We start from the raw sequence: 25,561 nt of genomic DNA, 5'->3' as shown, positions 1-25,561 counted from the left end.
CAAGGCCTTGGTTTCAGTGTTTTGGAGTGTATACCTAGAAGTGGCATCTCTGAATCACATGGTAGTTCTGTTTTTAATGTTTTGAGGAACTGATGTGTTTTCCATAGTGGCCGCACCATTTTACATTCCTACCAACAGTGCACAAGGGTTCCAATTTTTCCACATTCTATCCAGCATTTGTTATTTGCTTGTTTTTTGATAGTAGCCATCCTAATAGGTGTGAGGTAGTATCTCCTGGTTTTGATTCGCATTTTCCTAATAATTAGTTATGTGAGCACCTTTTCATGTTTTTGTTGGCCACTTGTATATCTTCCTTGGAGAAATGTCTTCCCTAATCCTATACCCATTTTTAATCAGATTTGGTTTTTTGTTGTTTAGTTGTAAGTTTCAAATTTTTATTGCAACTTATAATTGTAAAAAAATGTTTTTCAATGCAGCACACATGGTTACATATATCTGAAAAAAAAATTTTGCAAAATAATACTTAGTCTAGCCACATTTATGATCAAGTAGACTTTATTTAACATGGCAGATCATAGGTATACCCTTTTTATATTCACTTGGTAAAGACATCCTTTAATGCAAGTCTTGGTTTCTCTGTATTTGCACACTACTCCTTAAATCATCAATGTTTAAGGAGAGCACAGGTGATTGTGGGCACCATGCTTTATTAGATATGACTTCGTGCTACTAAATGATTTAATTGTTAAAACAAAGAAAAAAAACTCACCTCAGCAACTATATGCTTGTTTTTTCATCTCATTTAATTATCACTAGTGTTAGTTGTAGTTGTGTATCTAACTGAACCCTATCCCTCAATTTTTATTCTGAAAACCCTACAAGAAAGTTGATGGAATAATTTTATAATGGACACTTTACATCCTTCATCTGTTGTAGCATTTTGCCACTTCTGCATGACATTGTTTTATATACATTCATTCTTCTCCCTGAATCATAATAATTTTCAACTAATTTGTAGAACCACGGTACTTCATCCCTAAACATTTTCAGATATATTTCTTAAGAATAAAGGTATATTCCTGGGGCTTCCCTGGTGGCTCAGTGGTAAAGAGTTGACCTGCCAATGTAGAAGACACAGGTTCAATCCCTGATCCAGGAATATCCCACATGCTGTGGGACAGCTAAGCCTGTGAGCCCTAGAGCCCATGCTCCACAAGAGATGCCACCACAATGAGAAGCTGTCACACCACACCTGGAGAGTAGCTCCTGCTGCTGCTAAGTCACTTCAGTTGTGTCCGACTCTGTGCGACCCCATGGACTGCAGCCCACCAGGCTCCTCCATCCATGGGATTTTCCAGGCAAGAGTACTGGAGTGGGGTGCCATCACCTTCTCCGAGCTCCAGCTCTCTGCAACTAAAGAAAAAGCCCACACAACAATGAAGACCCAGCACAGCCAAAAGTAAATAAATAAAACCTTTTAAAAAAGAATAGGGTATATTCCTACATAACAAAAGTATTTTCCTATTCAAGAAATTTAACACTGAGATAATAAATGATATCTAATGTACAGTGCCTTTTCAGATTTCCCTAGGTATCATAATAATGTGCTATAAACTGTTTGCTTTTCTTAATCTGGGGACCATGGATCATGTATTGCATTGTTAGCTCTCTTTAATCTCAAACAGTTCTACCACCTCGCTTCTTGTTTTGTTTCTGTTTTTATAACATGGATTTTTTTTTTTTTTAATAATCCAGATTAGTTGCATTTTTATATTAGATTTGTATGATTATTTTCCTTTTTCTCATTTCAGACTAAACTTTTTTGGCAAGAATATTGTATAGGTAGTGATGTGTCCTCCTGGGGCATCATAACTGGAGGCCCATAACTGCTTGTTCTCTTATTGGTGATATGAAGTTTGATCATTTGACTAAGGTGGTGATCGCCAGGTTTCTTCATATTAGTACTTGTTATTTTCCTTTGCAATTAATAGGTGAACTGTGGGATGATAAATTTGAAGCTAATATGAATAAATATCCTGTTGCCCAAGAGCCTTGCACAATAGTTTCAGCATCCGTTGGTAATTTTTACTTGAACCATGGTTTTCTGATTCTGTCATAAATTCTGTATTTATTAGCTGTTATACTTCCATAAAGAAGAGTTTTCTTCTCTCCCTTCTTTGCTTTTTTCTTTTTTAAAAAGTGTCATTGTGGACTTGTGGATTTTCTAATTTAATTTTGATTGACTCCATTTCAGGTTCTCTTTTATATTTCTCCAGTGAATAAATTGGTGGGTGCCCTGATGACTGTGTTATCCCTTTTTCCAGGTAAGAGGGTAGCAGTTTCCATTCTCTTACTTATTCTGGACCTTTGAATGATAAAAATTTTCAAGGACAAAGTGGTTAGGGTCACCGTCTATTTTAATAGGATATTTTTACTTTGACAATAGATTTTTCTTTTGTCTGAGATTTTCTTTTTTTCAATTAAAATTTGAGTAAGCATAGCTCTTTAAAAATTTTTATAGGAGTTCCACTATTTAAAGCAGAACACACAGCTCTTATCTTCTGATATCTTTTTCTAAGCCAAACTATTCTCCAATATTGTATGTTTTAGGCATGATTGAACATGGACTCAGTGACAGTTCTCAGTATAGACCCCGAAAAAGTATGTCTGAAGATGCTGGGCTTCAGGAAAGTAATCCCCCTGCAGATGAATTTGTTTCTGTGCCTGCTTCTGACATTTCAAATACCAACTTGGGAACTGTCAAGAAAATCCTGGGAAACCATGGAGGAGATGCAGCCATCAAAACTGAAGAACCTTTGTTCCAGGTAGAAGATGATAGCAGTGAACAAGAAGCCAGTGATAGCAATCAGTATCTGAAACCTCCTTCTCGCCCATCTCCAGAGTCTTCAGAAAGTGACTGGGAGACCTTGGATCCTACTGTCTTAGAGGACTCCTCCTTGAAAGAACGAGAACAGGTGGGGTCAGAACAGACAAACTCATTTCCAAAGGACTCTTTGCCCTCAGATAGTCCTCCGATTACTGTTCAACCTCAAGCTAATACCGGCCAGGTGGTCCTAATACCAGGGCTGATTTCTGGCTTGGAGGAGGACCAGTATGGCATGCCCCTGGCCATCTTCACAAAGGTAAGAGTTAACGTCCTTCATTAAAGCCCATAAGGATAGCACAAACTCCTTTCAGAATTTAACTTTCAGTGTTGAACACATTTAAGTGTGCAAATTCTCATTGAAAAGTGTAAAATAACATAGCAGATGTGTAGTACTATGACACCTGTGACCATGATGTAAGACTGCAGGGGATTTTGATTAGAGTTTGGAAACTGAGGTCAGCAATCACTGTGTTTGGTGTGTTTTTCATTAGTCAGGTTTACCTTCAGGGGAAAAAAAACAAGACAGCCTTGATTACATTTAATGAATCTATATTAAAATACCATAATTCCAAAAGCTTCAATTTTATAAGAAAGAATAAAAAGCTTAGATGGCTAACTTAAATATTAGTACCCTTCATAGATATAATACACTGTTTTGGTTAACTTGCCTTAAAAATTAATCTTTAATCTTTTTATGGAAAAACATACAAAACGTATTTCTAATTTTTTTAAATAATTTAAACACACCATAGTAAAACAAATTGCATCTTTGATTTAGTATCTTATTTCTAGGATATCATTTCTTTATGTCAGTAATACTATATTAGGATTCTGGAAGCTACATTTGAGGTTTGGTTTTTTTTTTTTAATCCTAACAGGAGAAGCTACTTTATTCTCATTCATGAATTATTTTTTGTAATGAAGAAGATGAAAAGTCCCATTTCATTTTTCAGTCAAAGAAGTATTTATTACCTTCCTACGTGCCAGGCCCTATACTAGGTTCTAAATTCTTGTATCCATGGCTTTTCAGTTTAACCATGAAAGACAGATGCATCTGTCCAGTAACTAGAACAAAATTTATGTTTTTCTCTAAATACCTTCCTTTATGCTGGAAGTAAAACTTTATATGGAAAAGAAAATGGATAGCATTGACTTGACATCAGTTCTTCTCCACTATGTGGTAAATTCTTTCTGGGTTTATCTAGTTTTACAAATAAGTACTTGCCCCAAGTCAGTATTGCTGAATAGTTAGCAGAAAATGCTGTCTTTGTTCATTTTGTGGTCTGTTAGGGGATGTTGAAATTATCTTAATCGGTTTCTTGATTGAACTAATGCATATTTGCTTAAAACTGGAGTTTAGGAGCCTGGGGAGAAAACTCTGGGCCCTCAGACTACTAAGTGTACTCAACAGCCACAAATTGTGGGTTTTCTGAACTCACACGTGGGTGTCATGACTGCCTATACTTTTTGGAGCCCTTACTTTTGCAACTTAACCCACCCACTCTAATTTTTATCATTGTGGAGATACCAGGAGGGAGATTAACTGGGGTGGGGGATTTTGGTTTTGTCTGCGAGGTCGCTGAACTAAACAAAGCAATGTTAATGTGTTGTATGTGCTGTTAATAAACTGTTTGACAGAATATTCTCTTTGTACACTAGTACTGAATATATGATGGGCTTACCACCATCATTATGGTAAATTAAACATTTTCCTTTTAGGTTTTCTGTTTTATTATGTAATGACTCAAATCTAACTTGTTTAATCACAGTTTCAAATACAATTGCTGATTCTTTGATGTCAGCAGCTTTGGAATATGAAATATACTTAAAAATGAGTTGCCTTTAGGCTTTTCTTCTTTCCTTCTCTTGAAGATCTTAAAAATACTTGTAGAGAAGACCTGGATTAGCAAAACATCCTGAAAAGTCATTTCAAATATAGCCAGAGAGAAGCTTGGATGCCCACACAGTATTGCTGAAGTAAGATAGCAAGCTTTGAAGAGAATAATGAGTTGACTGGTCCCCTGACTGTGTTCACATATGAAAGTTATGCTTGGAGAGATTCCAAAGCTCCGAATTTCCAGTCTTCTCTCTGGGGCTTGAAATTGATGGTGCATTTCTTCTCAGTCTTAGAGATGAGGCTTATTACATAAACACTATAGGTACCAGACCCGAAAATATGCTTGAACTTTTCCTGAGAGCTTAATTAGGGATGTGAGGAAGAAACTAGGTTGCTGAGGGGGAGGAGATGGGACTGGTGGCAACTTTAGGACAGGATTCCGCGGGATGAGGGGAGGGCAATGAGGGAACCAAAGGAGAAAGATGAAAATTTAGGAAATGTACCCAGGTATTCATAGATATCTATGGTGATTTTAGGTATTCACTAAAAAAAAATTTTTTCAAAGTGAAAGTTTTAACTTTTAAAAAAAGGTGAACACCTACTTCTTAGTTTTTTAAATTACATGTATCTGGTACTTTTAAAAATTTAGTAATAATTGCCTCCACCAGAAGATCACTTAATTTAGAATTCTGTTGTTTCAGTCTGTAACTGTTTTAGTAAAGCAATAAACTTAAGAAAGAATTAATAGTAAATGTAGTTGGAAAACAAAATTTTTTCTGTTTCATGTATTAAACTTCTTTAAATATTGCTTCTGAGTTTATATTTGGTTTGCTTGCTTACAGTGTGTCATATTCAAATTTAGGGAACCTATAAATAACTTGACGACTAGCTAAAAAGTAACAGATGCATGTTTTTGAGTTTTATTTATTTAAGTGGCACCACAATTTTTCCCCCTCCTCTCTCAACATGATTTTTAGTTTCATCATAATTTTGCATGAAGTTGTGTTTTATTATTCCTCTGTAGTTTTCTGGTTTTGGCTATTCTGCAATATATAAATTCTGTGGATGGATATCTACATTGTTTCTAGTTTCTGGTTACTACAAATAACGCTTCTGTTAAATTCTTATTCAGTAATCTTGGCTGTATACGTGCAAGCATTTCTTTAGGAGTCAGTGCTTAGAAGTGGGAATACTGGATTATAAGGAATGGGTAGATTAGCTTTACTAGAATAATTCCAAACTGTTTTCTAAAGTGGTTGTGACAATTTCTATTCCCACAGCAGTGGATAAGAGTTCCCTTTGCTTCACATTCTCACCAATGGTTGTTATTGTCAAACCTCCTAATATTTAGCCAGTCTGATGGTATCTCGTGGCTCTTGTCTTTTTTTCAGTAGTCACTGTTGAGGCTGACCATCTTTTCATATTCTTGGTAACCTTTTGAATTTCCTTTTGTGTAGTAATTGTTTAAACCTTCTGGATTGTCTCCCTCATTGTCATGATTTGTGAGACTTCAGGCTTTGTAGTTTTGACTTCCACATTTTGGGTTTTGTCTACCTGGAATTCATTTTTGTGTATATTGAGGAAGGGCGTCTGTCTCTGTGCTTTGTTGCTGCTTCATCCATGTATCTGTCTATCCTTGGGTCAGTCCCGCACTGTATTAATTACCATTATGTCGTGTCAGGCAGAGAAAAGGCTTCCCCTCTTGCTATTGTTCTTCAGGAGTTTCTTAGCCCTTTGCATTTCCGCATCAATTTCAGGATCAACTTAAGTTCTTATACTTAAGATTTAGATAGGGGTTACCTTTAAGTGCTAGATAAAGTTTGGAGAGAACTGACACCCCTACAGTATGGAGGCTTGCGGTTCACAAACATGCTTATCATCTCAGACCTAAGAGATAAGAAAGTGGCAGTTGGTCCTGATGACATTGTAGCCCTTCCCAGGTCACAACGGAGAAGGCAGTATGCTTTTGAAGTGCTGTAACAGATCAGCTCACAACAGGTCTGCCAGATTTTCCAAGCTGAGGTGTGTTTTTTGATGCTATCTTTTTCTTCATTTTAGTCATGGTCAAAAAACAAATATAAGATTTATCCACTCTATCATTTTTAAGTGCATAATTATGTGGTATTAAGTGTATTCTCATGGTTGTACTACAGATCTCTAGAACTTTCTCATCATGCAAAACTGAAAGTCTGTATTCTTTAAACCACAACTCCCCATTCTCCCCTCACCCAGCCCTTGGCACCCATCACTGTTTCTATGAACTTAACTATTTTTAAATACTTACATAAGTAGAATCATAGAGCATTTATCTTTTTGTGACTGGCCTATTTCACTTAACACAATATCCTCAAGGTTCATCCATGTTGTAGCAAATGACAGAATTCCTGTCCTTCTTCAGGCTGAATCATATTCCATTGTATGTATATACCACATTTTCCTTATCCATTTATCCATCAATGGGCATTTGGGTTGCTTCTGCATTTTGGCTATTGTGAGTAGTGCTGCTGTGAACATAGGTGTGCAAATATCTCTTCAGTTTCTTTTTTTTTTTTTTGGCCATTATATACCTCAGCCCGAATGTAGAAGTTAAAGCACCCTAGAAAAGTGGAAAGTGGTGGTGTGTTTGGGTGTAGAGGCTGCTGTATTTTAATGTACTCAGACTCTTGCTGCCACTGTACATTTTCCAGGCCATAGTACTGGAGTGGATTGCCATTTCCTTCTCCAGGGGATCTTCCCGACTCAGGGATCAAACCCGGGTCTCCTGCATTGTAGGCAGACGCTTTACCGTCTAAGCCACCAGGGAAGCCATACCTCTGTACGTTGGAGACCTTTAAATTTAGGCTGGATTGACCATCGGTAAAAGTGATGATGCTAAAATTTTAAGGTTATTTTGAACTACTATTTAAAATAACTTTATAAATCTGCAATGCTTTTACATGGTTCAATATTAAGAAGGTTCCAGAGCATCTATAATAATAAAAAATCTCTCTCATTCCATTCCCTGCTACTCAGAGAATAGCAGGAAATTTATTCCCCTCTCTGTTGGTAACCAACCTTACCTAATCTATGTCCTTTTTTTTTTTTTTTTTTTTTTAACAAAATATTCCCTGGAGATGAACTTCATCACTTACTGCAGGGTACTCCATCATATAGAAAAACATTTATTCATTGCCCTGCTGCTGCTGCTGCTAAGTCACTTCAGTCGTGTCCGACTCTGTGCGACCCCATAGACGGCAGCCCACCAGGCTCCCCCGTCCTTGGGATTCTCCAGGCAAGAACACTGGAGTGGGTTGCCATTTCCTTCTCCAGTGCATGAAAGTGAAAAGTGAAAGTGAAGTCGCTCAGTCGTGTCCGACTGTTAGCGATCCCATTGACTGCAGCCTACCAGGCTCCTCCGTCCATGGGATTTTCCAGGCAAGAGTACTGGAGTGGGTTGTCATTGCCTTCTCCGATTCATTGCCCTAGTCATGAATAGTTAGGTTTCCTGTCTTTTGCAATGATAAGTAATGCTGCAATAAGTAACTTTTTACAAATCTCACATATGAACAGGTGTATCTGTAGGATAAATTGTAAGAAGTAAAATCCTGGGTCAAAGAATATGGATATGTGTAATATTTTAAGGACTGTGTTTCTTCATTTAAAAAAAAGAACTTTGAACTATTGACTTTTTAAAAAAACTACATTCTTAGTTTTCATGCGACTTAGCCAAGAATTCCACTGTTGACAACAGACTTTTCTTCTTTAACAGAATCAGTTGTGAAATGCAATACTATGAGCAACTGAATCAATCTTTGTAAATATTGGTAGTTCTGAAAGTGCCCTTATCAAGGATTCTCAGTCCTGGCTGGGGAGGTAGGAGTATTCGGGGGAGTCCATATAAAGTTTTAAAGAGCATTCAGCATTGTAGTATTTATGTTCAGAAACAGGTAACCAAAAAAAAGAAACAGGTAACAAGTTTTTAATACGCAGCACACAAGGTAAAGTATGACCCATGAGTCTGCCAGCCGTTTGAGTGCTTTGGCATGAGCATGGGTCCTTTCCACCTTTAGTCACAAGAGGGCGTGGGTTGAGAAGCACTATAATATACTGAATATGTGTAAGGCATAGACATGGGTTTATTTTTGCTGCTTCTGCTATTTCGCATTTTATAGAGGGGAGGAAAACATTGTCAAGAAGGAGAATGAAACCAGTTTACCAGACATGTATTCCAACTTCTGGAAGTCTTCTCTCATGTCTTCTCCTAATAGCTGGCGGTATGGTACATCCTAGACATAGCGAAGGACATGAAGTAGCAGAAATAGTGTCTCCTTCCCTCAGAGAAATTCTCATGGTAGAAACAAGACATTATCTGGATAACTGTGGTTCAGTGTTTTGTTTTATTTTTTTAAAGATGATTAGGATAACAAATAAATAAAGCTGTCATCGAACTTGATAGAAAACAAACTCAGGAGTTCAGCGAGTCCTCCCTCCTGACTTTATACACAAATTATGCCACTTGTTGAGACCTATCTTGATTTAGAATTTTTCAGCAGAAATTCCATTTACTCCTTCAGTGCATCATTCCAGTGTTAGCATTCCTTTTTTCTCAGGATATAGGCTATTTTTTGTACACTTAACTCCCTGCTGTGGTTTGGCAGTTAAAATATAAATTTCAGGGCAATGGCATTTTCAAATGCAATTCAACTGGAAATTTTAAATACACAACTACTGCCATGGTCATTTTTGCTTTGAACATTTAGTAGCAAATATCTTGAAATACTGTATCATTTTAAATTATAGGACAGTAAAATAATTGCCATGCAGTGCTTTGCTATTCTCACAAGAGTACTTTGGTGGTTATGTGCAAATGCCTGTGTTTTAAAATTTTACTGGAAGAAGGAACAGCTTTCTAATAAACGGCAGACTTTTAATGGGCTTAATATTAGTACTTCATTCCTAAATGAAAAAAAAAAAAACCCTAGCTTATATATATAGTAGCTTTTAAGTTGAACTGAAAGCCAAGAGGTCACACAAGACAAACCTTCATGTTAGACCACCTTGCCAAGATTTGACCATTAATGGAGCAGGTTAGCAATTAACTGGCCTTAATACAGTCAGGACCTGTGGTTGTTATTATTGGTATATTATTGTGTTGATTCAAAGATCAGCTGTGTTAGGAATAGCATGAGGTTGTAGGAAGACTGGAACTTTCCTTTCCTACTATTAGCTGTCTAGGCTTGACGAGGGGCTTCCCTGGTGGTTCAGTTGGTAAAGAATCCACCTGTGATGCAGGAGACCCAGATTCCATCCCTGAGTGGGGGAAATCCCCTGGAAAAGCAAATGGCAACCCATTCTAGTATTCTAGCCTGGAAAATCCCATAGACAGAGGAGCCTTGTGGGCTACCATGGCCCAGTCCGTGGGGTCGCAAAGAGTTGGACACAACTTAGTGACGGAACCACCAAAACACCAGCTGTTATGAGAGACATGGCTGTTCCATTACTTTTCTAACATTTTCTACTCTTGTAATTCATAGGGATATCTGTGTTTGCCTTATATGGCATTGCAGCAGCATCATCTTCTCTCTGATGTCACCATTCGAGGATTTGTTGCTGGAGCTACTAACATCCTTTTTCGACAACAGAAACACCTCAGTGATGCCATTGTGGAAGTAAGTTGACATCTGAGTGCAGATACTTGACTGCTGGTCCCTGTTTTTCTTTTTTCTTTTTTTATTTTTGAAAAGCACTTAACATTTAATGAATTTCCCAGCATGTGGCTTCAAGCCACCAGGACACAAGCCCCACCTACACCCTTAATCTTCTCCTCAGTTCTTCTGCTGAAGAATTTGGCCTTCACGATGACAGGATGCTTTGGGAGCTTTCCTTTGCCCAGAACTTTGTAGTAACCTGATTGCACCACATCAATGATAGGAGCAGCTCCTGTCTTGTTCTTGGCAGCATTTACTTGTGTCTGCTCACTAACCAAGGTCCACAATTTATCAAGTTGACAGTCGGGCAGAAACTCTGGTTCCTCTTTAAGTGGTAATGCCTCATACCAACTTTCCCAAAGTATCCTGGGTGGTATTTGTCGAAGTTGATCCTGTGATGATGCATGCCACCAGCATTACCTCAGCCTCCCGGGTGTTGCCGGTGTTTGCCGGTGCGGCCTCGGCCATGGCCGTGGCTCACGTGGCCCCTAAGTTTCCGGGTCTTCCTTAGTCTGGATGGCATGTCGGTGGCCTAGACGAAAGAGCCTGTTTTTCTTTTTTAAATGGAATTTGGGGCATAGTAACAACACTAATAGTGGTCATAATTGCTTCCTTTGCCAGGCATCCTAAGCACCTTAGGTATATGAACTTATCTAATTTTCATAACAACCTGTGAGATAGGCATTGTTACTGTCCATATCACACCTGTGAAGCTAAGGAACAGAGGGGATCAGACAGCTGCTAAGTGGATGAGCCAGGATTCCTACCAAGGCAATCTAGTCTTACTTTGCTGCTGCTAAGTCGCTTTAGTCGTGTCCGACTCTGTGCGACCCCATAGACAGCAGCCCACCAGGCTCCCCTGTCCCTGGGATTCTCCAGGCAAGAACACTGGAGTGGGTTGCCATTTCCTTCTCCAATGCATGAAAGGGAAAAGGGAAAGTGAAGTTGCTCAGTCATGTCGGACTCTTCGCAACCCCATGGACTGCAGCCTACCAGGCTCCTCCGTCCATGGGATTCTCCAGGCAAGAGTACTGGAGTGGGGTGCCATTGCCTTCTCCGAGTCTTACTGTAGTCTCACAATAAAAGTGTGTTTATCATTTAAATAGTTTAAATACCTCTACCTTGTTTAATATGCCCCAATATCAAGTGGAAGGAGCTAGAGATAAACATTTTATATCTTATTAATATAGAAGTATAAATAATTTGTTAACTTTTACAATTAAAATAATTTTTATAAATGGGTGGAGGGGATTTCAGCCACCCTAAGGTTTCTGTAGTTCCTAACAGAAAGTACCAGAATGTGCTTCCTGGGGAAATGTTTATAATACAATAAATTAAAAATCTGGGATTCAAAGCTATATGGATCCCAATATTGAGGGAGAAAAATACATATATCATACCTTCCAAGACAGGAGGATATAGATGAAAGGACCACAGAGTTTTCTTAAACATTATTGTTACATTCTAGTTGGTTGGCAAGCTGATGATTATTTATTATTATACTTTAAAACTAACCTGTAAGTTACATATAGTTCTTTCTGTGTCAAGTATTATATAATAAATATACCCCAAAGTATCTGTGCGTGGTCAAAGCAAAAATTTTTAGTAATTGTATTTAATTAATTGTATTCATTTCTATTTGTATGATAAAGGTGATTTTTACTGTACATTTCTATATTTTCCAAAATGTTTGTCAACATGAATCACTTTTATAATTCAAAATTAAGTATTTATGCATGTAAGAACAAAAAATGAGCATTTTTTTTAAATAGTGAAAAATAAGAAACAGCTTCAGAATAAAAAACCTCTCTTTCTTAGGCTCATCTTTTGAGAATGCTATTATTCATATTTTTTATTTCCAACTCCGACTTCCCAGTAGTTAAAGTGTGGCATGGATGTCTGCATGAATGCCCAGACTCTGACTTGTACCTGGGTACCCTCTAGGTAGAAGAAGCTCTGATCCAGATCCATGATCCAGAACTTAGGAAGCTGCTCAATCCAACCACTGCAGACCTAAGGTTCGCAGATTACCTAGTGAGGCATGTGACTGAGAACCGGGACGACGTCTTCCTGGACGGCACGGGCTGGGAGGGAGGTGACGAGTGGATCCGAGCACAGTTTGCAGTCTATATTCATGCGCTGTTGGCCGCCACACTGCAGCTAGGTAAGGAGCTCACAGTCACTTTCTCATTTTGTAACTCTGGATGCTTTGAATTGCATAAGAAATAAAGTAATCAGAAAAATTACCTGTCACTCCACACATATAGAATTAACTACTCTTCACAGTTTGAGTAATTCATATCCTTCTAGACCTTTTTCTATGCATATGTTTTGGATTTTAGTTTTGTAGTGTTCATGGTAGTCCTCTTGCAAACATGGATCCCATTTTTCATGTTTTTTATAGCTTAGTTTTTCTTTATAATATAAACATGTATCAAGAGAGTAAATGCAGATCTTCATCACTTTTTACATGACTTAGTATCCCACCATATGGAAGGATATATCAGTAGTTGAGTGCTGTTTATAAACACTGCTTACATGTTTTTAAGATATATGAGGGATGGAAAAAAAAATTTAAAAAGTAGAAATCATTGCAGATCACATTCTGAATGATTAAACCTTCAAATTTATCCATTCTAACAGTATCCCTATTAAATGTTTAAAATGGATCAGGCAAACATAGAATCACTCCTGTGTTAAAATTCTCATTCCCCATAGAAACGAATATATTCAAGGAGAAAATGAAGCTCTGCAGTGAGTTTTCACACCTGGGATACCTGCCACCCTGCATATTAGCAAATCAGTAGATTTGGTAGTCGGAGAAGGCACTGGCACCCCACTCCAGTACTCTTGCCTGGAAAATCCCATGGACGGAGGAGTCTAGTAGGCTGCAATCCGTGGGGTCGCTAAGAGTCGTATCACTTTCCCTTTTCCCTTTCATGCATTGGAGAAGGAAATGGCAACCCAGTCCAGTGTTCTTGCCTGGAGAATCCCAGGGACGGGGGAGCCTGGTGGGCTGCCGTCTATGGGGTCTCACAGAGTCGGACACGACTGAAGCGACTTAGCAGCAGCAGCAGATTTGGTAGTGATGGTGGTAAGGCTGTTAAAAGTATATGGAGCTTCTGTTTTTCCTGCTTCTCAAAGATCTCTCCAACTGTTTCCAGGTTGCTTTTTTAAAAATTGTGAAATCCATATACAATTTACCGTCTTAACCATTTATAAGTGTATGATTCCACAATGTTTAAATACCTTCGAGTTGTGGTGTCTGTAGATATTTAAATCAACCCCACTGCTGCCACCTCCTAGATTAGTTCTTCCGATAGTATTTGTAGAGTTTTAAATCCAGGCTTCAGGCATGTTCTTCATTCATTAAGAAATCTATGGAGTGACTCCTTATTTGTTAATGGGATTTTTTTTTTTAAGTGTCTGCCTCTTCTACAATTGTAGCAACTGAGATCCCCAAATTAAATCCTCTAACCCAGAATCACTCAGTTTGTCTATTAAGAAAACCCAAGTCTCCACCAGTCATGTATGTTCCTGAGTGATTAATTTACTTCTTAAAAATATTTTCCTGAGTACACAGTAGCTATGTATTTTCAGAGGCAACATTTAACATGTGTGGAGACCCACCCTTATTTTTTTTAGAGCACTTAACATCTACTAACTCATTTCATCGTCTCAGCAATCTTAGAGGTAGATACCATGTCATCCTCATTTTACAGATTTGAGAAAGTGAGGCACAGAGAGGTTAAATAACTTGCTCTCCCCCCTGGTAGGAGACTGAGCTGGACTTCAACCCAAGTAGTCTGGTTCACACCCAAGCTTTTAAAGGAAATTTAGCCCAGTGAGCTGATTGATGAATATGTTCTTAAAAGCACTTCCTTATGGTACATATAGAACCATGAATGTTCTTTTCTTCCTCTCCCAGCAACGAAAGTCACATGTTTCACCTTCAAAGCAAGCAACTTGGAATTAATATATGAAGCAATAGCCATTTGAATTAGTTCTCCAAACCTTTTCTGTTCTTCCAAGTAGAAGAAGCACTGTGGATTGAAGCTTCCTCTTGATAGTGATGAAGCCAAAAAGTTTTATGCATTAAATATATGAAAATCCCCTTATTAAGTATTTTGACCGTGAAATGCATGGAGGCTCAAGAATGAGTTTCACCGAATAGTAAGATAAAGAAAAAAGAATGGCTAAAAAGAACCAATTATTCTAATTTCCTTTCTTAGAAAATGGTATTTGTGAAAAGATTTTTTAAAATACCCTAATTGCCTACTCCATATATATATATATGTCAGTATGTTTAACCCACTCTAGTCTGTAGTTTTTAATAAATAGTACTATGCCTCCTTACCTTGGTGAGGAGAACATGGAAATATTTTGGAGTTTTTAGGAACCTTAGAAAATATTTGGCTCAACCCCCTTATTTTCTAGTAAGAAAAATGAAATCCCAGGTGATCAAGTGACTTAGCAAAAGCCACATAGCTTCTTACTAGGGTTCTGGAACTTGACCCAAGATTCCTGACATTTGGTAGGCTTTGTCCCCAAGAAAGCAGCAGGGGACAGGGAGGCTAAAGCCATTTCTTTACTGTTATTGGTTATTAATCTTTATAACCCTGACTGGCTACAGTCCAGCCCAACTTTCAAATATTTACTTGACAGATAATGAAAAGATCTTATCGGACTATGGGACGACCTTTGTTACAGCATGGAAGAACACTCACAACTACAGGGTCTGGAACAGCAACAAGCATCCAGCACTTGCAGAAATAAATCCGAAGTAAGCACATCCTCTACAGGGTGATAGAGGTGGTTGACTTATTAAGGGTTTCTGAATAAAGAAAATCATGTCTGAACTCTGATGATACTGTGAATATCTTCAAGAATCCCTTAAATAGATTTTTTAATAAAAAAGGCTCCTAAGTACAGGGAAGCAGCTGAAAACTGCTTCCCTATTCACACTTCTTACTCACAAAGCACAAGGCATTTTGGAAGCACTAACATTTCTCCCAGCTTCCAGTATAATTAGGAGACGAAAGTCTTAGCCTGTGGGGATGCTCGTATGTCATATCGATCTTTCCTCCCTTTCTCTGGATTTTTGCCTCAGCAGAATGGTCAAGCGAGATAGAAGCCTTGAGGGAAATAGCACTGGTTAAAACTGAGAGGTTATTGTAAAATATGAAGTGTGAACAACTAAAGTCAATATTTGAATTCCTAGATAATCAGTAAAATCTGGTGCCATTTCCATATCAGATTCTAAGATCCAACAAAATTTAATACCTGTCATAATATTGACTGTTGACTGGGCAAAGACTTTATTCCACGTAAAAGGCATTTAAATGTGCTAGAGAATTGGGCCATTAAGAAAAAAAATACCATGTGAATGGGAGAGTGGAGTCTAAGGAGATCAATTGATATAATGTGTACATATTGGGAACTTCTAAATTAAAGGATTTTAATTTCTTTATGATATAAGTATACATTGAACTTTTGTTTTCATTTGTGTTTTTTTGGTGTATGTGTTTTTTAATTACTTTTTATTGGTGTATCATTGTATTTTAAACTTTACTTCTTCATGAAAATATGACAAAAATCAACTTAGTACTGATTACCATATTATTTAGGAACTTGGGTAAACTTGACTTGGGAATGTGCTTTAGTGGGGCTACACACACAAAACCCAGGGATTTATGTCATTGTAACTTGCAGAAGCATCTGCAAGGAAGCAGGGCTTGGGAGAACATGTCGGCTAAACTTATCCATCAAGAACCATGACTAGGTTCAGGACCAGTTTTGGTGAATTTTGTCCTCATACTGGGCTATGGCAGAAACCTAGATTGCCATTTGGATGTGGTAAAAACATAGAGAATTAAAAGGCAAAAACACTAATGGAATTAAATGAAAGGTCTAAGTTCAAAGTCTTCTCCCTCACTAACCTCAAGGTCTGTGTTCTAAAGAATAATGAAGAGAAACGGATGTGAGCTTGTTTGCCCAGTGGCGCTGGTTGTAGTGGTGTTGGGGGAGTGGCCATTCACAGCTCTGTCTCCTCCCCTGGGGCTCTGTTAGCCTGGACAGATCTTTACTCAGCTGCTACATCTGCCGTAGTGCCTTTAACTTGAAGCAGCGCTACAGATTTTAATGCAGGTCCTTATGAGGATTAGCTGGCATGTGTTTTAAAGGATTGTGAAAATAGTGCTTTTAAAACTATGTAAATAACTGAGGTTATTTAGGTTGAGGAGAAAGAAAGCTGAAGCAAAAGACCAGAAAATTCAATTCGGAAATTATGCAGATATGATAGTCAGCAGATTTTCAGTATTTTCACCAAATTAAAAACAGAAATGATGATAGTCTTCAGCTGTCATCAGGGGATATAATTTAGAAATATTCAAAACTAAATGTAAGGTTTGAGATCTTTGAAACCCTTTCTTCCACTCCTAAAGATTAGAAAATTAAGTCCTCTCAATGCTTTCAACTGGTGATTCAGAAATCCAGATAAAAGAGAGGTTGTTATGTATGCCTAATGTGACCAGTAAATAAATTTGTTATCATTTGAAAAGCCATAATAGCATTTTAAAAATTTTAATTGGAAGCTAATTACTTTACAATATTGTGGTGGTTTTTGCCATACATTCACGTGAATTAGCCACATAATAGCGTTTTAATGTTTTAATAAGTGGCTGCAAATTTCACCAGGGTGACTTTTTTTTTTTTTTGGTCACTTTCTTTGTTAGACATTGACAGAAGGACCCCTGCCCTGTGTATGAGATAAGAATCTGAATGTTTACTGATTCCTTGTTTTATAGTGTAATGTTGATCAGGTTGCTTGATTTTTATACATACTGTTTCCCTAAGATCTGCACTTTGAGTTGCTTTTCTGATACCACAGATTAAATCTTCCTTTGACCAATAGCACCCATTTATAAGATGGCCAGAATCAAGCCATGTCCAAAGTCAACGACTCTAACCCTGACTGTCCCAGGAGCTTTTTTAAAATGTTGGTGCTTGGGCCCCACCTCAGACCAAAGAGGAACATTAGGGCGGCACTAACACAAACCAACCCCACCCAAGGAAAAAAAACACCTATTTTACAAGCAAAGTACATAAGCTGAGAGAGACTGCGTGACTGTGAGTGGAGAGCTGTGATCGGAGCCCTATTTCCGGTGTCGCGTTTGGAGCGCCGCCGCCCACCTGAGTCACCCCAGTGCAGTTTCCTGACACTTCCTTGTGATAACTCTGTGTTACAGCTTCACTGGTGAGACACTCATAGTCTAAACTCAAACTTTGTTTTACAGCCATCCTTTCCAAGGACAGTACTCAGTGTCAGACATGAAGTTAAGATTCTCACAGTGAGTATTTAGGGAAAATACTAGGAACGTTCTTCTGTCTGAATTCATGCCATGTGTTTCATCGCTAATTGGGAATTGTTTTTCTCCACTTCATAGACTTGTGCTTCAAATAGTAACCAAATATGTGCATAACGTTCTCTAGCTCAGCAGTGTGTATGTTTCAAAATGAAAACACTGCTGTTCCATGGAGAATGGTGTGAACTAATAGCAGGATTTGCCGTTTTTATTCTGGTGAAGTAACTTCAGCAAATTATGACCATACAAATTATGTATAACCATACATCCTTATGTCCTTACACCACTTTCTGGCTCATCTGTATATTCTTTTAAAATTTTCTGAAAATTCCTGTATTTAAAATATTAGTAAATTAATTGATGTATAACAAATAATGAATTATTTATCTTCTTTTCTCAATAATTCTGATTTGGGGGATGATTATAGAGTGGTTAATGTATATGTGAGTGATTTTTTTTTTTTTAACTGTACTTACTTAACATTTCTCTCCTTTACTCAGTTCTGTTCAAAACAGTGAGCGTGGCAAAAAACTTGGAAACGTCATGGTTACAACAAGTCGGAATGTTGTACAAACAGGAAAAGCTGTTGGTAAGGATGTCTTAGGCAGGAACAGATTGGAATCATAAAACATCTCTTCTCTATCCTCAGTATGTCATTGATAAAAACATAAAGTTGCAGAGATGTGTGTATCACATAATAATGCAAGATGGTTGAATATACAGTGGTTTTTCTTTTTAATTTTGGTCTTATTCATTAAAACAATGCTTGTGACACTAGATAATGCCAAACCAAGTTTAGCAAATGTTGTCATATCTGTTATCAGGAATCAAACTTCTCTGGATTTCTCTTTCTGTCTCTGAGCTGCCCACAGTTCTTTATAAATAGTAGAGTACTATTTATATAATAATAAAGTAGGCATTAGGAGCAGCTGTCTTTTAAGGTAGTATCACATAGTAAAGAAGATCAGTGAAAACCAACAATTGTTTTTATGAAAAGATCACATTAATGATACTTCTACAGACTAGTAAAGAGAAAAAGAAGATACAAATGACCAGTATTGGGCATGAAAGAGGGGATACCACTATAGATCTTACAGAAATTAAAAGGATAATTAGGTAATACTATGAATAATCTTGTGCCAGTTATTCAACTGCTTAGATGAAATCTGCAAAATCCTTGAAAGACTCTAATTGCCAAAACCAGTGCAGTAAAGAAATAGAAAATCTGAATAGCCCTAAATATATTAAATAATTGAGTTAAAGTTTAAAGGCTTGCTACAGGTTTTTAAATGTAATCTAAGCCCAGGTGGCTTTACTTACGAATTTTATCAAACACTTAAGGAATAATGCTAATTTTATACAAACTCTTTCAGAAAGTAATGGTTGAGGTAATACCTCCCAACTTGTTTTATGAGGGTATATTACCCTGATAACAAAATCAGACGAATGGTTGTTAGGTATATCCTTCTGTACCTAGCTTTTTTCACTTTGGCTGTTTTGAAGATTATTCCATCTCTTTTTCTTGGAGAAGGAAATGGCAACCCACTCCAGTGTTCTTGCCTGGAGAATCCCATGGACGGAGAAGCCTGGTAGGCTGCAGTCCATGGGGTCGCATAGAGTCGGACACGACTCAAGCGACTTAGCAGCAGCAGCAGTAGCAGCCATCTCTTTTTCTAAAGAAATTTCTTGTTCCTTCTTTCCTACATTTTTAACTGTTTACTTTTATACTATTTAGACTTAAAGAAATCATGTAACAGTGTACAGGGAACTCCCAGTTATCTCAAGTGTCCGGTTATTTACACTTGGCTACATTTGTTTTGTAATATCAGTATTAAAAATTGGGCCCATCTCATTCCTTAGCTCCTGAGAGCTAAGGGTTAGCTAAAGGTTAGCTGACTAACCCTTACTGAACACAACTCTAAAGCCCCAGAACTAGGTGATCTCTGTGCCAGGGCCTTCCTAGCTCTAATGTCCTGTACATCTGGAGATGGGTAAGAGAACTATTCTACAGACTTAAAGACAAACACGGGGTACACAGTCCTGTGACCCCTGTACAAGGGAATAGAATCAAATATATAAGCATTTATTTCCATACAATATTATACCTTTGACTTATTTTGAATTCTTTGTTTTTGATAGAAAAATTCTACTTCATCAAAGGTATATGATGTCAGTTAATTTTTAGTGATGCTGCTGATATTTAAATTCTATGGCCTGTTCCCTTCTTGCACATTCCCCTCTCCAAGAACAGTGAGTGTGTATGATTCAACTTAAATAATTTCATTATAACATCAGCTTTTGAGATAATGCTGTTAAAAGCAAAACAGACCTCAGGCAGGTAGAGCTCTGTATGTTTTAATTTGGTGCACCATGGTTATTTATTTTATTTATTTGAGCGCTTCGGGCCTGTCTTGCAGCGCTGCAGGCTTTTCTGTGGTTGTGGCGCATAGGCTTAGTTGCTCCGAGGCATGTGGAATGCCAGTTCCCCGATGGGGGATCAAACCCGTTTTCTCCTGCTTTGTAAGGCAGATTTCCAACCACTGGACCACCAGGGAAGTCCTGTGATGCAACATGATTTTAGATGACAATAACAAATTTCCCTAAGCAGCCTAACAACTCTTTCTTGTAGGTGGTTTTCAGTTATAAACTTGGATTTGGGTTACAGAGAGCACATAGAAGTTTGGTTTTGTTTTGTTGTGTTTTTTTGTTTGTTTTTAGCTCTCCAAGACGTTTAAGAACCACTAGCCTGGGAAAAGTTTCCCAAAGACTTTCAAAATACTTAGGAGAGCAGTATCTTATACCCAGTCAGGTTCCTCTTAGACATTCCCATGGTAAGGGATTATTTTGAAACCACAAGTGTCAATTTTATTGCACTACCTATTAACATATCAGTGTGTTGCAGTTAAGTAGCATTGGTTTTTTCAGTGTCTCCTAACAGAAGTGAAGACCATTTTCCTTCTGTTTTTCCCCTCCTTTCCACTCAGGCCAGTCGGTTGGAGGAGCTTTTTCCAGTGCGAAGACAGCTATGTCTTCATGGCTTTCTACTTTCACCAGTTCCACTCCACAGAGTCTCACTGAGCTGCCTGACGGGAAACCCTGAGCCGAGCAAGCCACCCAGAAGCTGCTGTCGCTTTCTTAAGTTTTAAGCGTCCCCTGTCTGTCTGTTGCTCCCAGACTGTTCCTCTTCATCGGCTGCAGGTCCACAGCAGGGGACCAATAGGTCGAACTGTTTACATGGACGGTTGCCCTCTATCTAAATGAATGTCATGGGACACTGAAAAGATGAAAACCACAACCGCAGCCGGGACGGCTTCCCAGGTTGGGGTTTAAATTGACTACGTTTATTTCAGTCTGAGCCTGATTAAAACACACAGCGAACCTTCTAATGAATTTTGAGTTCTGACATTATACATTTGTTTACTTTAGAAAAGTTTCTCCTTGATGTAAGTTTTGTTCTGTTGTTGCTGTTTGAATATCCAGATGGATATTTATATGTGCTAAGATTAATTTATATTACTATTTTAATTTCTCTAAAGTGAGCCCTAAAATGTTCTGATAGCGTGGAGGGGCCATACAATCCAACCCTTTGCTGTTATTTTGCTGAGTTATATAAGGATTTTTTTGTTTGTGGGTTCTTTACCTACAAAACAAATTTGTCATTCACTTCCTCCTGGAACATAGAAGTCAGAAGTGGTAGTTCTGAGGATGGAATGTTTTGTGATTTTAATGTATCCTTTTCCCACCCTACACACTTGCTTTGAGGTGTCAAGGAGTGTCACTGTGCTTTCCTCCTCTTCCTAATTGTTCAAGTAGATGTGCAAAGAATGAGCATGGTGATGGTTACAGCAGAGTTGAAACAGTTTAACTGTGTATTTAGGGCAAGATTTTTAAGGACCTAGGTGGGTTCTGTTGACTGTAGTAACGTTGCAATCTTTACATGCGTTTTTTAACCCGAAGTTTGTGCCTTCTATTTCTTCTTTTGGACGGTTTTCCATTGGGTGTTTACAGATTTAACAGGTTTTTTCTCAGTCTTACTCTTCATGAAGCTTTTCGAGGCACTTGGCCTTCCTCCTTCCCTGATAGAAAATCCTCATGTAATCAATGTCTACCCCCTTCCAAAAGCATTTACAAAAGAAAAGATGATCTGTAAATATTAAATAGAATTCTCATCTTGGCTCACATTTAGAAAAGCGAGAGAAGAAAAACTTCAGCCATGACATTAGTCATGTTTTGTGAAGGACATCTGGGTTCATGTTAGACACAGGTGTGCTCACAACTGAAGATTTTTACACATCTAGACCTCATGTAGCTGCCAGGCTCAGCTCTCATTTGCTTTTCAAGGGGACTCTGATTGGGTGTTCTCAGGGAGTACTTACAGGCGACAGACTGCTTTTTCAGTAACAAAAGATACTTGGGAAATACATTGTGAATATAATCTACATTTGATGTGACAAGTATTGAGAAAATCAGGGGCCTAATTAGGGAGGGGGACTCTTGATTATATTTGATTTATCCTTTAAGAAATGTTTGTGTAAGAAGCACTACTGGGGTGTGTGAAATGAAGCATAGGGACATAATCCAAATATCCCTGAATTTTCCAATTTGTGTTTTAACACAAGTCCTACAAACCTAAAGCATACTTCCCTTTGAGTATAATAATTTAAGAATTCATTGATGATAAAGGGCTTATTGTGGGAAACATTAATTTTACTTCTAGGAAAGCTTTCTCAGGAAAATACTGTTTGAAGAGAAGAAGGTAGTACCGAACAAAAGTTTTAAAAGGTACTTTAAAGTTGCACTGAGACGAACATCTCGTTGTTTCATGAGGGCGCGTCATTGGCTAGAGTATGATAGTGCATCAGATAGCGTTCATAGTGCTGTGAGGGTCAGCCAGCATGCTGCTGGTTCATCCTTTAGTTTGTTTGATTTGGTATGATTGGGGTGAATTCTCATCTCTTGTCATTCAAAGCAGCCCAGTCCACTTTGGAATCCCATTGAAATAAAAATAGTTACATAAAATTTAACTTTGCTTTGCTATCACTCCCCATTTTAATGCACACCTTAATGGAACTTTCTCTTCACGTTTCCAGTTAAGAGTTCTACCCTTACAGTGGTCATTAAACTGGCTTTCAACATAAAATGAATATTTCAGAAGATAGAACTTCTGTCATAGAGACGGTCAAAAGACCATAACTATATTTATTCTTTCAGGTTCTAGGAGGTAGGGGGGTCTTCAGGGAGTGCAGGCTGTCACATTGTTGGCGGGGCCCCAGGGCAGCCAGCACAGGGAGAGGCAGGAGGCCTGGCCCCTGGTCCTGGGGGCCTGCGCTTCAGGTTTGGATTCTGGGCTCCGCCCAGCGGCAGCATGGAAACAGTAGCTTCCTCCAGTCACTGGCTCTGTGAGCCGTAGCAGCCAGCACGGATGTGGCCGTCTGTGGACATCTCACTGGTAAAGATGAGTGCTTTGCTTGGCCACACAGTGCTTTCGTCTGAGAACTGAGTGTTTTAAGTAGGCCTGAGGGAGCTAGGGTCAGCCAGGCTTTTTCAGAGTGCGCCAGGCACACAGACTGCATCCACAGCTTGGTGGACACTTCTCTGCTATCCAGGTGACTTAAAGATAGTGCTTGGAAAAAGTCCCTGGCTGGCTTTAATTCCTACTAGGCACTGTAATGACGATGACATAGGTAAGGGAAAGAGGGCTAAAGCTGCCCCAAGTGTCCCAGGCTAATGAATAGAAGAAGTTGCCTGTCGAAGTGTGGCTTGTGGTTATTTTGTATTTGCATTGGCTCTTGTAACCAGGATGAATAGTCTATCCCCAAATCCGTTAGTGATTTGCCAGCCCTCCGACCCTAAAACAATTCTCTTCCACTTTTTCCTTTAAGAAACACAGCAGTAATATCCTTGGGCAGCAGACCAGAGCATATAACCTGATCTCCTCAATCTTATCTTGCTTTCTGAGTCCTATATTAAACATTGAATTTTTTTTAAGGATAATTTACTTAGAAAGGCAAGGAGGAAACAAACTTTGAAGGGAGAGATGAGACATTTATTGTTGCAAAGCTGAGAGACAGGTTCTTAAAGTCTGCATGAAAGTATTTTGGGAGCAGTATTTAATATGCTAAAGGATGCACAAGTTCTTTAATGAAGAAGTTAGGTTTTTCATCTGCTAGTTACAAGCTGTAAAATGAAACTTTGTCTCCCTGGCAGGCAAATTTTGGTTTGGTTTAGTGGAAGTTCAAGCCAGTGGCCATTTTCCCTGAGGTGTGGTGATGAGTTTAGGAACACCCAGCTCTTGGAGGGGCCAGTGGACTAATCCTGAACCCTTGAACTATTACCTGCTTCAGCAGTTTTGGAAAGTAGCCTGTTAGGATGGTAGCCGATGAATGTGGCCTGTTATTCTATTGGGGAGTTGGCTGGGACTTTGGAGATGGTATTGACACTGGCGTGCTCTGACTGTGTGGCCAGAGTATTCAGAGCGGCACGGCATTCAGTCTGCCCACCCAGTTCTGTGGTACCCTCTAAACAAGATAGAGAACGCAGCCCTAGTTTCTAGAAGATTGTCTCATTCCACGTAGAGCAATGTGTTGCTAGGAGTTTTTTCATTCCAAGTCTTTGGGCTTCGTAACATTGGAATTGTTTTTTCATAATTCCCAACATTCCATAAATATTTGTCAAGGACAAAGAAAAGGAATGTGTTTCTTTATTCTTCTCACATAAATAACTTTGTACACATGACTTCCTGCTTTCATATGAAGGAGAAGAAACTAGCTCCCTTATGTGGCAGCTCCAAAATTAAAAGATTGTTGCACGTATAAGGGGTTGAATATATTTTATAAAACTAATGCATTTGTATTTCTGTGCTGTTCTAAAGATTACCTTTTTACTTATATTAATTAAAGATATAGAAAGTATATATTTAAATCATGTAAATGTGACTCATTAGGGAGTTTCCTCAATCTTAATATTCATCAGCTTCTCACACTCATATAGTATGCTGCTCAAATTTTTTTGTGTGCAATATGAACATTTGAACATTTCAGTCAGGCAGGTACTGAGCCAGAAAAGGTAATTGAAGTTTTTAGAAAACTTAACGTTGCTTAGAAAATATTTTGTTTTCTTGAAATAGTAATAATTTATAGCTGGAAAGATAAGATCAAGACTTATTTCAGGCCACTTGGTCACTGGTTCCTAAATTTAGGAAGCACTTGATTAACAAGTTGTTGAAAACATTTAGTGGGTACAGGAATAGTTTAAATACTTGAGATTAAAGGCTTTCCTCCGATCCCTTTCTAAGAAGTTTTAGCTTAGAAAACTTAGAAAGTTTTCTAAGGGAGTATAGCTGTGGTACATGTTCCGATCAGAAAGGTAGTTTCTCTTTGCTCTGTTAGTTTTATAATTTGTACTAGTTATTTGTTTCTGTTGTCATTTTTTTTTATGTTAAAATTATAAATCACGTCTAATCATACTGAATTATAAAACTTCTACTGTATCCTTCTTTTAAGGAAAAATGAGAATAAATTATCCTGTTTGTCCTGCATACAGTGTATTTGGTCTGTCTTCTTAGAAGTACCCTTCATGTTTCTGTGTGGTTTCTGGCCTGTTTCACCAATGCACAGAAGGGCCAGCTTCGTTTATTAGGAAACTAGCAGAACTAGAGGACTCGTTGCTCATTTCTCTGTCGTTTTGAAATTACTTATGGTGGTACTTGAGTCTGTGAGGTGGTTACCCTTGCAGCAAGAATGTTCAGAACCTGGGGCTACACAGCATACCGCCAAACAGAGCTTGGTCATGCAAGAACATCTTGTCACATGCGCACTGACAGAAA

General features: G+C 38.2%; 1 protein-coding gene and 1 pseudogene across 5 annotated transcripts in view; one reads left to right on the top strand and one right to left on the bottom strand.

Annotated features, from left to right (window-relative positions):
* AVL9 (AVL9 cell migration associated) overlaps nt 1-25,561 on the top strand; it is a 65,923-nt gene that overhangs the window by 33,018 nt on the left and 7,344 nt on the right. For 2 of the 5 annotated variants that reach the window (XM_024991082.2, XM_024991079.2), the window contains 8 exons: nt 2,216-2,285; nt 2,572-3,104; nt 10,199-10,333; nt 12,317-12,536; nt 15,038-15,155; nt 17,668-17,721; nt 18,237-18,325; nt 20,721-25,273. In XM_024991082.2, the coding sequence (XP_024846850.1) occupies nt 2,216-2,285; nt 2,572-3,104; nt 10,199-10,333; nt 12,317-12,536; nt 15,038-15,155; nt 17,668-17,721; nt 18,237-18,325; nt 20,721-20,836 (1,335 nt within the window). In that variant the 3' untranslated portion in view covers nt 20,837-25,273. Of the gene's footprint in view, nt 1-2,215; nt 2,286-2,571; nt 3,105-10,198; nt 10,334-12,316; nt 12,537-15,037; nt 15,156-17,667; nt 17,722-18,236; nt 18,326-20,720; nt 25,274-25,561 lie in introns of those variants that run through there. The other 3 variants (XM_059885886.1, XM_059885885.1, XM_024991081.2) reach the window with 2 other exon arrangements.
* LOC782987 (large ribosomal subunit protein uL15-like) lies at nt 10,377-11,207 on the bottom strand (annotated as a pseudogene).

This window comes from Bos taurus, chromosome 4, assembly GCF_002263795.3.
Source record: "Bos taurus isolate L1 Dominette 01449 registration number 42190680 breed Hereford chromosome 4, ARS-UCD2.0, whole genome shotgun sequence".
NCBI lineage: Eukaryota > Metazoa > Chordata > Mammalia > Artiodactyla > Bovidae > Bos > Bos taurus.
The sequence above is the reverse complement of the archived record's forward strand: the minus strand, read 5'-3'. Positions and strand labels throughout refer to the sequence as shown.